General features: G+C 38.3%; 1 protein-coding gene across 3 annotated transcripts in view; it reads right to left on the bottom strand.

The window, feature by feature from the left end:
* Positions 1–16,002, bottom strand: part of DHX40 (DEAH-box helicase 40) — a 52,218-nt gene that overhangs the window by 14,055 nt on the left and 22,161 nt on the right. For all 3 annotated transcript variants that reach the window (XM_082604366.1, XM_082604367.1, XM_082604365.1), the window contains 2 exons: positions 15,535–15,615; positions 13,962–14,119 (listed from right to left, as the gene is read on the bottom strand). In XM_082604366.1, the coding sequence (XP_082460492.1) occupies positions 13,962–14,119; positions 15,535–15,615 (239 nt within the window). The remainder of the gene's footprint in view (positions 1–13,961; positions 14,120–15,534; positions 15,616–16,002) is intronic.

The following is a 16,002-nucleotide window of genomic DNA, read 5'->3' on the forward strand; positions in this document are numbered from 1 at the left end:
ATACCAATGTACCCAACACCCAGATCAACAAGCAGAATATTACCAGCATCCCAGAGCCCTTTTTTTGCTCTCCTTCCAATAACTACCCATTCCCGTCCACAAGGATAACCCATATCCTGACTTCTAACCCCAAAGAAGTGTTTTGCCTGTCTCTAAACTTAACCGCCCCCCTTTTCTTCAAAAGGTCTTAGGGCTTCTTCCCTCCTTGTAGGGCATCAAACCCCCACCCTACACGTTCAGTGTGCCCATCGCAGCTGGATTTGGCAGAGGCACCATGCTGCCCAATTCCAGGCAGCAGCACTTAGACAGACTACAATGTGAATGTGCAAAGCATCAGTTCCTGGTATTAGGAAGAAATCAATCTGATTAAATGAAACACTCACGAAGATATAAAGTCTTCTATCCCAGGCTTTAAGTGGCTTCCACCTATGTGACCTGGGTAACAACTGAAGGAAGCAGCTAGAGACAAAAGGAGAGCAAATATGATTTATCACAGGCCATACAAATGGCCCTGCCAAGGTGAAGATATAATGCCTATCATGGATATTGTCATGGATATTGATTTTTAAGCCAAGACATCTAATTTCATGCACCCAAACACCATTGCCCAGAAGGTACTATGCACTAGACTCAAGCATCAACCCTGTCTTGGCTCCAACACTAAGAGACAAGCCTACCTATCAGCCAGGGGCTCCTGCATCCTTGAATTGTGGTATCCCTGCTATACAAATGTAAAGTCCCAGCCTCCTCCGACCTCTGGGCTATGAAGCCTCAGAGAAGCTTCCTATTATGGTTCAGTTCTTCTCTTCTCTGCCTCCAGCTGACCCTAGAAATGTTCAATTTAGCTGTAATACCTACTACAACAATTTACACAAATGGCTTACCATCTCTTAATAAAATGTCATAATAACTACAATAAATTTTAGTGGATTACAATTCTAAACTCAGTTTATATTTTGTAAAGATTAACTGCATGGTTAGTGTTGGATCTCTGCTGTTTAAAGAGTGGCTACCTGCTCACACTTTAAAAAATGTAGAGAGCACACTGCTTTTCTGGCTATCCTTCCCACATTGCTACTACCTTCTCTCTGTCTCTCTCTCTCCCCCTGTTATTCTCAAAGTCAAGACAAAATACAGAACATATTTTTGTTCCTTTTCCCTAACTCTTCCCTCAAAAATAACCTAATTAATTAAAATTAAAACTGGCAGAAGTCCCATAGTAAATTCAGGATTTCTATAGGAAAGTAAAAAACCATATCACACACAGTTCCTACAATCTCAGCAAGTTTATACTCTGACTAAACAGTAGTTTGACTATCCATCTTTAATTACTTTCCCAGCAGACTTGTCATTTTCTTTAATTTATTATCTTTCCCCAGATTGAAATTCTATTATCAGTTTTAACTCATGCAAATAATGCTACTGAGGCAAAAACTAAATAAGAAGCTGAAGCAGCAACACAAGGCTGTATCAGCTGAACTTCTCTCTTTGGGAAGATAAGTTAATACTTTTCTATATAACAACCAATCAGAAAATAAAACTATTACACAGAAAGGGTTTTAATAACAGCAGTCCTCAGAGCTGAAGCAGGGGAGTAAGGCTGTAAGTGACACGTACACATAAAGTACGATTTATTTCTAAAAATATCAGTTAAAATAATTAAAAATTTTAAAACCAACACAATGTTATATTTTTGTTCCATTTTAAGGCGATGCTGTTTACCACGTTAAAAACATTTAAGAGCCCTCACTCCGTTGTCTGACTTCTAAAGCAATATCTATACTAGCAGACATTGTATACACAGTTTACTACAGCAAAAGAACTATTACTAAAAATGTTGACAGTATCATCATTTTGATGTTTAAAATCTTTATTCATTGTTAGATCTGAAAATACAAGCCAGTTTTACCAATAAGTATATAATAAACTAAATTAGGTGATCTACAATGACTAAGACGCAAGCCAGAAAGAACTGCTTAACCTATAAAGTCTACAAATGCACTTAAAAGCAGTTGGACAATGAATACATATATTAGGGTGTAACAAGATCTCAGCAAGTCACATGCTCAAAAACTGAAGCTGCATTTTGTAACAGTTGAAGGCTTGATGATCCAGGTTTAAAAGTTAAGCCTAGGGGCTTCCCTTTGTGGCACAGTGGTTAAGAATCTGCCTGCCAATGCAGGGGACACGGGTTCGAGCCCTGGTCCGGGAAGATCCCACATGCCGCGGAGCAACTAAGCCCGTGCGCCACAACTACTGAGCCTGTGCTCTAGAGCCTGCGAGCCACAACTACTGAGCCCACGTGCCACAACTACTGAAGTCCGCACGCCTAGAGCCTGTGCTCTGCAACAAGAGAAGCCACCGCAATGAGAAGCCTGCACACCGCAACGAAGAGTAGCCCCCGCTCACCGCAACTAGAGAAAGCTGTGCACAGGAACAAAGAACCAAAGCACCCAAGAATAAATTTTTTTTTTTAAAGTTAAGCCTAGCTCATATATGTACGTATAGCAAGAGTGTCTCTTTAAGTATGAATAAGAAACTGGTAGCAATTGTTGCCTCAAGGAATCAGACCTGGATGATGCCAAGGGATGCTCTTGCCAAGGTGCCTAACTTTATTTGGATCAGACTATGGAGCAATTTATGCCCCAGGGCACTGTCAAACACAGATCAATCAGCTACCAATCCATGGAGCATGACAGCTTGGTGTACTATCAACAGAGGCAGACCAGCAACCTTGAAGCAGAGCAGCCATGCTGTGTTTATTGAAGTATTGGCTGATGTACAAGATGATAATAGTTTCAGGTGTACAGCACAGCGGTTCAATATGCTTATAGATTATACTCCATTCAGCGTTAGTACAGGGACTTCCCTGGTGGCTCAGTGGATGGGAATCCACCTGACAGTGCAGGGGACGCGGGTTCGAGCCCTGGTCCTGGAGGATCCCACATGCCACGGAGCAACTGGGTCCGTGTGCCACAGCTTCTGAGCCTGCGCTCTGGAGCCTGCAAGCCACAACTACTGAAGCATGTGTGCCTGGAGGCCGTGCTCTGCAACAGGAGAGGCCACCGCGGTGAGAGGCCCGTGCACCGAACGAAGAGCGGCCCCGCTTGCTGCAGCTGGGGAGGGCCTGCGCGCAGCAGCGAAGACCCAACACAGCCAAAATTAAATAAATAAATTTATTTAAAAAAATAAGTTATGGGCTTCCCTGGTGGCGCAGTGGTTGAGAGTCTGCCTGCCGATGCGGGGGATGTGGGTTCATGCCCCGGTCCGGGAGGATCCCACATGCCGCGGAGCAGCTGGGCCCATGAGCCATGGCTGCTGGGCCTGAGCGTCCGGAGCCTGTGCTCCGCGCCGGGAGAGGCCACAACAGTGAGAGGCCCGCGTACCGCAAAAAAAAAAAAGAAAATTTATTACAAAATAATGGCTATATTTCCCTGTGCTGTAAAATATATCCTTGTTGCTCATTTATTTTATACATAGTACTTTGCATCTGTTAATCCCACACCACGGTCTTATCCATCCTCCCCCCTTCCCACTGGTAACCACTAGTTTGTTTTCTATATCTGTGAGTCTGTTTCTGTGTTGTTATGTAAATTCATTTATTTTTTAGGTTCTACATATAAGTGATAACACAGAGTATTTGTCTTTCTCTGTCTGACTTATTTCATCCACACTGTTGCAAATGGCAGAATTTCATTCTTTTTTACAGCTAAGATATATCCCATTGTGTGTGTGTGTGTATACATATATATACATATATATATATACCATATCTTCTTTAATCATTCATCTGTTAATGAACACTTAGGTTGCTTCCATATCTTGGCTATTGTAAATAATGCTGCTACAATGCTATAACTGGGATACATGTTATCTTTTCAAATTAGTGTTTTCATTTTCTTCAAATGTATACCCAGAAGTAGAATTGCTGGATGATAAGGTAGTTCTATTTTTAGTTTTTTTGAGGAAACTCCATTCTGTTTTCCATACTGCATGCACCAATTCACATTCCCACCAACAGTATACTAGGGTTCCCTTTCCTCCACAACCTCGCCACATTTATTATTTGTAGACTTTTTGATGATAGCCATTCTTACAGGTGTTAAGGCGATATCTCATTGTGGTTCTGATTTGCATTTCTCTGATAATTAGCAATGTTGAGCATTTTTTCACGTACCTGTTGGGCCATCTGTATATCTTCTTTGGAATAATGTCTATTCAGGTCTTCTGCACCCCTTTTTTGCTGCAGGGCTTGTGGGATATTGTAGTTCCCCGACCAGGGACTGAACCCAAGCCCTCGACAGTAAAAGCACAGAGTCTTAACCCATTGGACCATCAGGGAATTCCCCGCCCATTTTTCAATCAGGCTGTTTGTTTTTTTTTGATATTTAGTTGCAAGCACTATTTATATATTTTGGATATTAACCTCTTCTCAGTCATATCACTTGCAAATTTTTTCTCCCATTCAGTAGGTTGTCTTTTTGTTTTGTCAATCATTTCCTTTGCTGTGTAAAAGCTTTTAAGTTTAATTAGGTCCCACTTGTTTATTTTTGCTTTTGTTTCTTTTGCCTTATGAGACAGATCCAAAAAAATATTGCTATGATTTATGTCAAAGAATGTTCTGCCTATGTTCTATTCTATGAGTTTTATGGTTTCAGGTCTTCCATTCAGGTCTTTAATCCATTTTGGGTTTATTTTTATACATGGAGTGAGAAAACGTTCTAATTTCATTCTTTTATACATTCTTTTTCATGCATTCTACATGTATATAGCTGTCTAGTTTTCCCAACACCATTTATTGAAGAGACTGTCTTTTCTCCATTGTATATTCTTGACTCCTTTGTGGTAGATTAATGGACCATAAGTGCATGGGTTTATCTTTGGGCTCTCTATTCTGTTCTGTTGATCTATATGTCTGTTTCTGAGCCAGTATCATGATGTTTTGATTACTGTAGCTTTGTAGTACAGTCTGAAGTCAATGAGTATGACATCTCCAGCTTTGTTCTTTTTTCTCAAGATTGCTTTGGCAATTCAAGGTCTTAGGTGGTTCCATACGAATTTTAGGATTATTTGTCCTAGTTCTGTGAAAAATTTCACAGGTATCTTGAAAGGGATTGCATTAAATCCATAGATTGCTTTGAGTAGTGTGGACATTTTAAAAATATTAAGTCTTCCAACCCAGGAACATGAGATACCATTCCATTTCTTTGTACCATCTTCAATTTCCTTCATCAATGATTTATAGTCTTAACAGTATAGGTCTTTCACTTCTTTGGTTAAGTTTATTCCTAGGTATTTTATTCTTTTTGATGTAATTTAAAATAAATTAGTTTCTTGCTTTCTATTTCTGATCGTTCACTATTAGTGTATAGAAAATCAACAGATTTCTGAATATTAATTTTGTATCCTGCAACTTTACTGAATTCATCTATTAATTCTAATAATTTTTTGATGCAGACTTTAGGGTTTTCTATGTACAGTATCATGTCATCTGCAAATAGTGACAGTTTTACTTCTTCCCTTCCAATTTGGATGCCTTTTATTTCTTTTCCTTGTCTGACTGTTGTGGCTCAGACTTCCAATACTATGTTGAACAGATGTGGCTAGAGTGCACATCCTTGTTTTGTTCCTGTTTTAGAGGAAAGGTTTTAGCTTTTCCCACTGAGTATGATGTTACCTATGGGTTTGTAATAAATGAAACCAGCCAAACATTTAACAGAAATATCAGAGAAACCTGCAAAAACCACAGTTTGTCCTGATGCTCTGGAAGACTGTGCAGATGCCCAAGAAGCAAAAGGAGAGGGAACATCTAAGACTCTGGTCTTTGGCTGAACACAGGACAAACTCATAAACTCCCTGAACTGTGAAAATAGTCTTCAAGCCACACAACATAAATCCAATAGTAAAGGGTGCAAACACCAGTGGCTTAAGGGGGTTAGGAACAACCTCCAACCAATCAGTGGCTGACTGCTGAAGTGGAAATGTACAATAAGCAAAATGAAAACTTCACTAAGTGGGGCTTGACAGTAGACTTGGACTCACAGGAGAAAGAATCAGCAAAATATAGATCAAGAGAGATCAGGCAATCCAAAGAGTCTCAGAGAAATATGGGACATCATTAAGCACACCAACATATGCATAATGGGAGTGCCAGAAGAAGAGGAGAGAGAAAGGGGCAGAAAAAAATTTGAGAAAATAATGGCTGAGAAATTCCAAAATTTGACGGAAAATATTTATGTATACATTCAAGAAGCTTAATGAACTCCAAGTAGGATAAAAGCAAAGTGATCCACAGACATATAATAGCCAAAATACTGAAGGGAGCAAGAGAAAATTTACTTGTGCACAAAAGAACTTCAATAAAATTAAAAGTCGATTTCAATAGAAATGATGGAGGCCAAAAGACTATGGGATGATATAATGCTGAAAGAAAACCACCATTAACTAAGAATCCTATATCCAGCAAAACTATCTTTCAAAATGAAAGCAAAATAAAGGCATTCCTGGATAACAAAACCTGAAAGAATTCATTGCTAGCATACCTGCCTTACAATTAATAATAAAAGAAGTTATTCAGACTGGAAGGAAGTGACACAAGATGGTAATCTGAATGACACTAAAAAAGAGCACTGGTAAAAGTTAAAATGTAGGTAATTTTTTAAAAGAGTATGATTATATTATTATTGGTTATTTCTTCTATTCCCTTATGTATTTAAAAGAAATTGCATGAAACATTATCTATAAAATTGTATTGTTGGGCCTATAACATGGAAATATAATATATTTGACAATAGCAACACATGTATTACCTACTTTTTTAAAAAAGGGCCTAGGTCAGTATCTAAGGAAAATAAACTTAATCTTAAATCTGACAAGACAATAGACAAGGCCATTGCTTTACAGTTATGTTTTCATTGTATGGCATTTAGAAACACTGATAAATCTATGTGTCACCTGAGGGCTTTCAGGGTAATTCATGCTTCATATCCATTAACATCACTGACATCACATGCTTCACAAAGGCAAGACTTACTCAAAAATTTCCCATCAAATCAAAGCACAGAATACAAGACATATTCCTATTGGCTATTACCTCAATATTCTAAAGAATTAGACTGACTTATGTCCATAGATATCTAAGTCCAAATATTAGGCTAGCAAAGGAAAGTCTCCCTTTTCCTGGAATTGCTAAAGTGTAGATCCCAAATAAAGGCTTTCAAGATACCAAAAACCACCTCAAGGATTTAAAAAAAAAAAAAGAACACATAATCAAAAGTTAAGACCTGAACAACCTGAAAGGCTAAAAAACTGAGTCAACAGTCCACCCACAGATAGAGGGTTCTAAATAAGAGTTTAAAAACTAACACCTGGACTTTAACTTCTAGCTATGGAAAAGACTTAATTTTTCTTTTCTTCTCTTAACTTCTTTCAAAGACGTATGAAGGTTTAAAGGAAAAATTACAATACTGTATTGTGGGGTTTATAATGTATGTAAATATAATATATATGACAACAATAGAGCAAAGATATGTTAAGAAATGGCAAAAAGCCAGCAAAGGTTTCAATACAATCTCTATCAAAATTCTTAGCAGGCTTATTTTTAAGAAACTAATATGCTGATTTTAAAATTTATATGGAAATACAAAGAATATAGAATAATCAAAACAATACTGAAAAAATAAATATTCTGCTTCTTTTCCTGGCTGATTTCAAAATTTATCATAAGCTATGTAATCAATACAAAGTTGGCACTGACATAAGGATAGACAAATAGATCTATGGAATAAAATAAAGTCCAGAAGTAGACTATTACACATATACTTTCCACAGATTTTTTTTTAACTTCTTTTTTTTGGCCGTGCCACACTGCGCAGCATGTGGGATCTTAGTTCCCCGACCAGGGATAGAACCCGTGCCCCCTGCAGTGGAAGTATGGAGTCTTAACCACTGGACCACCAGGTAAGTCCCCCTACTTTCCACAGATTTTTAACAAAGGTGCCAAAGCAATTCAATGGGGGAAAGTAAATCTTTTCAACAAATGTGCTGGAACAAGTGGATATTCACAGGAAAAAAAGTAATCTAGACCCCTACCTCACACCATATACAAAGCTTAATTTCAGATGGATTACTGTCCTAAACTTAATGGCTAGAAACTGTAAAGCTTCTAGATCGAAGTATCAGTAGAGATACAAGAAAGAAGCATATTTTTACTATCTTGGGGCAGGAAAACATTTCTTACCACGTAGAAAGCAATAACTACACACACACAAAAATTGATATACTAAAACTTCTTCAAAATTCAAAACCTCTCTCATCAAAAGACACTGTGAAAAAAGCAAACAGAAAAGCCACAGGCTGGGAAGAAAATATGCACAACTCATACCTAACAAATAACTTGTACCTAGAATAAAGAACTACCAGATTCAATATATATATATTTTTTTAATTTAAAACATGGGCAGAAGACTGTAATAGATACCTCACAAAGACAGATAAATGATCAATACTCACACGAAAAAGTGCTCAAAATTATTAGTCATCATGAAAATGCAAATTAAAACCACAAAGAGGTATGACTAATATATAACAGAATATATAAAATGAAAGTGATTGGCAACACCAAATGTTGAGGAAGACACGTAGTGCAAGCTGCACTCTCAAACACTGCTGATGTGATTTTTAAATGGTAGAGCCACTGTGGGAAAAGATTTGGCAATTTCTTAGAGTTAAACTCGGTAATGCAGCTATTTTTCTCCAAGGTATTTACCTCAGAAAATTTAAAAAATATATCTATAAAAGACTTGCACAAGAATTTTCAAAATAGCTGTATTTATAAATGGCGCCAAACAAGAAACAATTCAAATGTTCATCAATAGGATAATGGATAAACTAATTGTAGTATACAACAGGATACTACTCAACAATAAAAAGAACAAAGCACTGATACATACAAGAACATGGATGAATCTCACATACAATATGTTGACCAAAAGAAGCCAAACACAAAAAAGCACATACTGTGTAATTCTACTTATGTGAAGTTTCAGAAGGGGCAAAACTAACCTGAAAAAAGTCAGAAAAGTGGCTTGCTGGGAGGAGGTAGGATGGAATCTGAGAAGGGGCACTGAGAGAATTTTCTGGAGTGATAAAACTGTTCTATATCTTGACAGGAGTGTAGGGTACATTGGTAAATGTATTTCACAAAATTCACTGAATTATACACTTAGGATTTATACTTTTTACTACATGTAACTTTTGCCTCAAAAAAAAAAAAAACACAACTATAAGCAAATACTGAACTCTACTTATACAGGACTGCCTTTCACAGTGGTATAGCTTAGCAATTCTGAAACTACTTTTGTGTACTCTAGGGACAATGGACAATGTGAATATGGACTCTGGACTAGATTAACAGCACTGTATCAGTTAACTTTCCTAATTTTGATAAATGTACTATGGTTAAATAAGAGATTGCCCATGTTCTTGATAAACATACATGTAAATGTTTTGTGGTAAGGGAGCACAATGTTTCCAATTTACTCTCAAATGATTCAGAAAAAGAAATAAAATGCATATTTATAAATACATATATGTAGGGACTTCCCTGGTGGTGCAGTGGTTAAGAGTCTGCCTGCCAGTGAGGGGAACGTGGGTTCAATCCCTGGTCCAGGAAGATCCCACATGCCTCGGAGCAGCTAGGCCCATGCACCACAACTACTGAGCCTGCGCTCTAGAGCCCGCGGGCCACAACTACTGAAGCCTGTGCGCCCTAGGGTGCATGTGCCGCAACTACTGAGCCTGCGTGCTGCAACTACTATAGCCCACACGCCAAAGCCCGTGCTCCACAACAAGAGGAGCCACAGCAATGAGAAGCCCGCGCACCTCAACAAAGAGTAACCCCCGCTCACAACAACTAGAGAAAGCCCACACACAGCAACGCAGCCAAAAAAATAAAAATAAAAATAAATAAATATGTATATGTATTCATGCACAGAGAGAATAATAAAGCAAATGCAGGAGAATGTTAAAAACTGCTGAAACTAGATAAAAGTTTTTTTAAAAATTCTTTTACTACTCTTTCAACATTTCTGTAAGTTTGAAATTGTATTACAGTAAAATGTTATACCCCACCTCCACACACACAAAAAAATGTAACACCAGACTAGTTTTATCTATTTCAATATTCCAACAAGGAAAAACATTTCCTTTTTTCTGGCATTACAAGACTGTTAGAGTTGGATCACCTTAATCTAGCTCCCTGGTTTTACAAATGAAGTCCAGAAAAACTAGTCCAACAGTCAGATAATTAGGTAGCAGTAAGTCAGGTTAGAATCCTGATCTCCTGACCCCCATTTCAATACTCTGCAATAGTTTTTAAAAAGAGTATTTTTAGCTTTGATACTACCTAATGAAAGCCAGCCAACCGTATTTACTGCATATAGTATTATACTAGAAACAAAAAACAACCCTGCAATTAGGGTACTACTAGAATCAAAATTCTGACACTTAAAAACTACACTGCAGGGGCTCCCCTGGTGGCGCAGTGGTTGAGAGTCCGCCTGCCAATGCAGGGGACGCGGGTTCGCGCCCCGGTCCGGGAGGATCCCATGTGCCGCGGAGCAGCTGGGCCCGTGAGCCATGGCCGCTGAGCCTGCGTGTCCGGAGCCTGTGCTCCGCAACGGGAGAGGCCACAACAATGAGAGGCCCGTGTACCGCAAAAAAAAAAAAAAAAAAAAAAAACAAAAAAAAAAAACTACACTGCAATCTATTTGGGATAGGTAGCACACTAATTAAACTACAGAGTGTTTTTATAGAAAAACATATCCTCCATTATAACCATCACAATAATAAACCAATCTGGACCCAACACCCACAGTCATAAAGGGATTTAGCCAGTGAGATAGCACACTATTGTTAGTCTTGGTTGCAGGTACGATATACTATCTACTCAGAAGCTCTTTGGAAAAAAAAAAATTGTGACCACCCCCCCAACCCCCGCACTAGAAGAAAGCAAAGCTCACGTGTGATGAACCAAGTTGTATCCTGTACTGACACACTAAGAAAGGAAAGAAGCAGAAGGCTAAAGGCATAGAAACTTCAAAACAATTCTCTAAGTGTACAAGGGCTGACCTACCATTTATTTTTGATTGTAGAAAAAAAAAAGGTTAATATATTACTAATGTATTATAACAGGGCAAAGGTTCACCATACTATCTTCCTTTACCAGTGAAAGGAAATTAACTTTCAGCCAGGAACGTTATACACTCCCTATTTCAAAAAACTAAGTTAAAGAATAACAAAATGAAAAAAATTGTTTCTCTTCAGTTTCATGTTTCCTAGGGCTACTTATATGGTAATCAAAAAAATGTTCAGTGAATTACTGGAGATCTAAATAAACAGATATTCCTTGTACATGGACAGGAAGACAATAACTGTCAACATGTCACTTCTTTCCCATTTGATCTATAGATTCAATATAATCTCAATTAGGGGCTTCCCTGGTGGCGCAGTGGTTAAGAATCCGCCTGCCAATGCAGGGGACACAGGTTCGAGCCCTGGACCAGGAAGATCCCACATGCCGCAGAACAACTAAGCCTGTGTGCCACAACTCTGAGCCTGCGCTCTAGAGCCCGTGAGCCACAACTACTGAGCCCTCGTGCCAAAACTACTGAAGCCCGCGTGCCTAGAGCCTGTGCTCCATAACAAGAGAAGCAACCGCAATGAGAAGCCCGCGCACCACAACAAGGAGTAGCCCCCGCTCGCCACAACTAGAGAAAGCCCATGCGTAGCAACAAAGGCCCAATGCAGCCAAAAATAAATAATAATAAATAAAATAAATATTTTTAAAATATTATTTAAAAATATATAATCTCAATTAAAGTCTCAGAAAGTTATTTTGTGGATATCAACAAACTGGTTGTAAAGTTTATATAGAAAGGGAAAAGACTCAGAATAGTCAAAACAATATTGAAGGGAAAGAGAAAAGCTGGATAAATGGTTCTATCCAGGTTCAAGAGTTATTATAAAGCTTCAATAATCAAGACAGTGTGGTATTGACAGAAGAATAGGAAAACAGATCAATGGAACAGAATACAAGGCCCAGAAAGAGACCCACACAAATTCAGCCAAATTAACTCTGACAAAGGAGCAAAGGAATTACAATGGAGAAAGGAGTCTTCTGAATAAATGGGGCTGGAACAAAAGGACATCAACTCCTACAAGATGACATAGGAGAAAATCTAGATGAACTTGGGTATGGTGATGACTTTTCAGATATAACACAAAGGCATGACCCATCAAAGAAATAATTGATAAGTTGGACTTCATTAAAATTAAAAACTTTTGCTCTGTGAAAGACGTCAAGAGAATAAGAGAATGAGAAAACAAGTCACAGACTGGGAAAAAATATTTGCAAAAGACATTTCTGATAAAGAACTGTTATACAAAACATGCAATGAACTCTTAAAACTCAACAATAAGAAAACAAATAACCTGATTAAAAAAGGCTGGAACAGACATCTCACCAAAGGAGATACACAAATGGCAAATGAGCACATGAAAAGACAGTTAATATCATATGTTATCAGGGATGTGCAAATTAAAACAACAATGAAATACCACTACACACCTATGAGAACAGCCAAAACCCAAAACACTGTCAACACCGAAAGCTGTTGAGGATGTGGAGCAACAGGAATCCAGGCTCATTGCTGGTGGGAATGCAAAATTGTGCAGACACTTTGGAAGACAGTTCGGCAGTTTCTCACAAATCTAAACATATTCTTATTATACAGTTTGGCAACGAGTTGACAATCGATGTTCACACAAAAACCTGCACACTAATGTTTAGAGCAGCTTTATCCATAACTGCCAAGACTTGAAAGCAACTAAGATGTCCTTCAATATGTGAACGGATAAACAAATTGCACACAATGGAATTTTATTCAGCAATAAAAAGAAATGAGCTATCATGCCACAGAAAGACATGGAGGATGGTACATGAATACAATGGAATATTACTGAGCCATAAAAAGGAATGAAATTGGGTCATTTGTAGAGATGTGGATGGACCTAGAGAGTGTCATACAGAGTGAAGTAAGTCAGAGAGAGAAAAGCAAATATCATATAATAACACATATATGTGGAATCTAGAAAAATGGTATAGATGATCTTATTTGCAAAGCAGAAATAGAGACAGACGTAGAGAACAAATGTATGGATACCAAAGGGGAAAGGGGTGGGGTGGGAGGAATTGTGAGACTGGGATTGACACATACATTTTCAATACTATGTATAAAATAGACAACTGATGGGAACATACTATATAGCACAGGGAACTCTACCTAATGCACTGTGGTAACCTAAATGGGAGGGAAGTCCAAAATGGAGGGGATATCTGTATGTGTATGGCTGATTCATTTTGTTGTGCAGTGGATGCTAACACAACGTTGTAAAGCAACCATACTCCAAAAAAAAAAAAAAAAAAAAGGACATGGAGGAACCGTAAAAGCACATTGCTAAGTTAAGGAAGTCAATCTGAAAAGGCTACATATTGTATGATTCCAATTATATGGCATTCTGGAAAAGGCACAACTATGAAGACAGTAAAAAGATCAGTGGTTGCTAAGGGTTTGGGGGAAGGGATGTAGGAATGACTAAGTGGAACATGGGAAATGCTTAGGGCAGTGAAACTATTCTGCACAATATTCTGATGGTGAGTATGTGTCATTACAGACTTGTCAAAACCCACAGAATTTACAATACAAACAGTGATCCCTTAGTTAATAATAATGTATCAATATTGGCTCATTAATTGTAATGAAGGTACCACACTAATGAAAGATGTTAATAATAGGGAAAACTCTGTTTGTACTTTCCCTCAACTTTTCTAGAAAGCTAAAACTGCTCTAAAAAATAAAATCTATTAAATAGAAAAGAAAATTCATCAATAAAGTTCTTACCAGGTCTAATGAAGACATTTTCCACAGACAACATTGCTGCTATTGGAAGTAATAGGTCTTCACAGTCCAGAGAAGCAGCCTTTATTACTGCACATGTCAGATGTGGAGGGAGAGGAAATTCTACCATAGACAAACCCAATCTGGTCACATGGCCACTCCTTAATGGAAAGAAAAAGTTTTTAAGTCTTTCTACCTTGGGAGAGTACAAATGAAATGTTTATCATTCAGAATAAGTCAGATACAATTTAGATTACCCTAAATTACCTCCAGAAATTCAATTCAAGATAAGAAATATGATACACTGTGTTCATTGATAAGAGAAATATAAAGATGATAAATTCCTTGCTCTCAAGGGCCTATATATCCAAAAAACTAAACAATGAGGCAGAATAAAGTAGTATAATAAAAGACACACAATGCTACAGAAGCATGGAAAATGTCCTTAAAGAAATGAGACAATGATAATTACCAAATCTTTTCCCATCACACAATCATGAGAACAAGGACTCTGGGTCTCATCATTTTGATGTACCCAGCATAATGCCTGGCACTGAAGTGGTACTCAGAAATTACTTGTTAGGGAAAAACATAGTGTTGTAGGTCAATTATACGTCAAAAGCAAACAAACACACAAACTTATAGAAAAAGAGATCAGATTTGCAGTTACCAGAAGTAGGTGAGAAGGGAGGGGAAATTGGATGAAAGCAGTCAAAAGGTACAAAAAAAAAAAAAGAAAGAAATTACTTGTTAAATAATACCAATACTAAACAAAAACAGTTTTATGGTACAATTTCAGAATTGTGGTGACGAAAGACTGAGGACAAATTTTAATTTCAGGGAAAACAATCCATTCAATTCAAACAAATCACTTACTAATGATAAAGGAAAGTGTTAAGAACCCTATTTTAGGGCTTCCCTGGTGGCGCAGTGGTTGGGAATCCACCTGCCAGTGCAGGGGACACGGGTTCAAGCCCTGGTCTGGGAGGATCCCACATGCCACGGAGCAGCTGAGCCTGTGTGCCACAACTACTGAGCCTTCACTCTAGAGCCCACGAGCCACAACTACTGAGCCCGCGTGCTACAACTACTGAGCCCGCATGCCACAACTAATGAAGCCCACGTGCCTAGAGCCCGTGCTCTGCAACAGGAGAAGCCACTGCAATGAGGGGTCCTTGCACCACAATAGCCCCCCCCCCGCCACAACTAGAGAAAGCCTGTGTGCAGCAACAAAGACCCAATGCAGCCAAACATAAATAAATAAAAAATAAATAATTTTTAAAAAAAGAACCCAGGGCTTCCCTGGTGGCGCAGTGGTTGAGAGTCCACCTGCCGATGCAGGGGACACGGGTTCGTGCCCCGGTCCAGGAAGATCCCACATGCCGTGGAGTGGCTAGGCCCGTGAGCCATGGCCACTGAGCCTGCACATCCGGAGCCCGTGCTCCGAAACAGGAGAGGCCACAACGGTGAGAGGCCCACGTACCACACACACACACACAAAAAAGAACCCTATTTTAAAAAGAGATTAACATCTATTGTGGTTGGGGGTTTTTTTTGTTTTTTGTTTGTGTTTTACCTGTCAATAGCATCACACTGGTAGAGTTGTTTAAGAGCCTCCAAGATAAGTCTCTCGTTAGGTGGATCCAAATAGGGAAACCTGTGTGTTTAAATGAGACGTAAAATGAGATTCCATTCCTTGAACATGGCAAGATCTTATACAGATTTGAAAATTCATTTAAAAGGTTTTACTTCTGTTTTTCAAGTCTTTCCTCTCTTTTTTTTTTCAAAGCATTCTATGACTGTGATCAGCATTCAGCAAAGGAGGAAATTTTTTTCTGAATCACACTCTTCCATTTAATTCAAGAAGCCCTTCTTTTTGATTCCCCCTTAGCCAGAACACTCTCACCATTCCTCTCTACTTATCTTAACCTTTCCTCATTCTTCATAGCCAATATCAACTCTACTCTGTTCTGTAGTCTGTAATTTTTATTACAATTTTATAAAACACTGAAGGAAAATTAACTGAAAGTGGCTAAAAATTAGA

This window comes from Mesoplodon mirus, assembly GCF_964341445.2.
Source record: "Mesoplodon mirus genome assembly, chromosome: 18".
In the NCBI taxonomy this organism is placed as follows: domain Eukaryota; kingdom Metazoa; phylum Chordata; class Mammalia; order Artiodactyla; family Ziphiidae; genus Mesoplodon; species Mesoplodon mirus.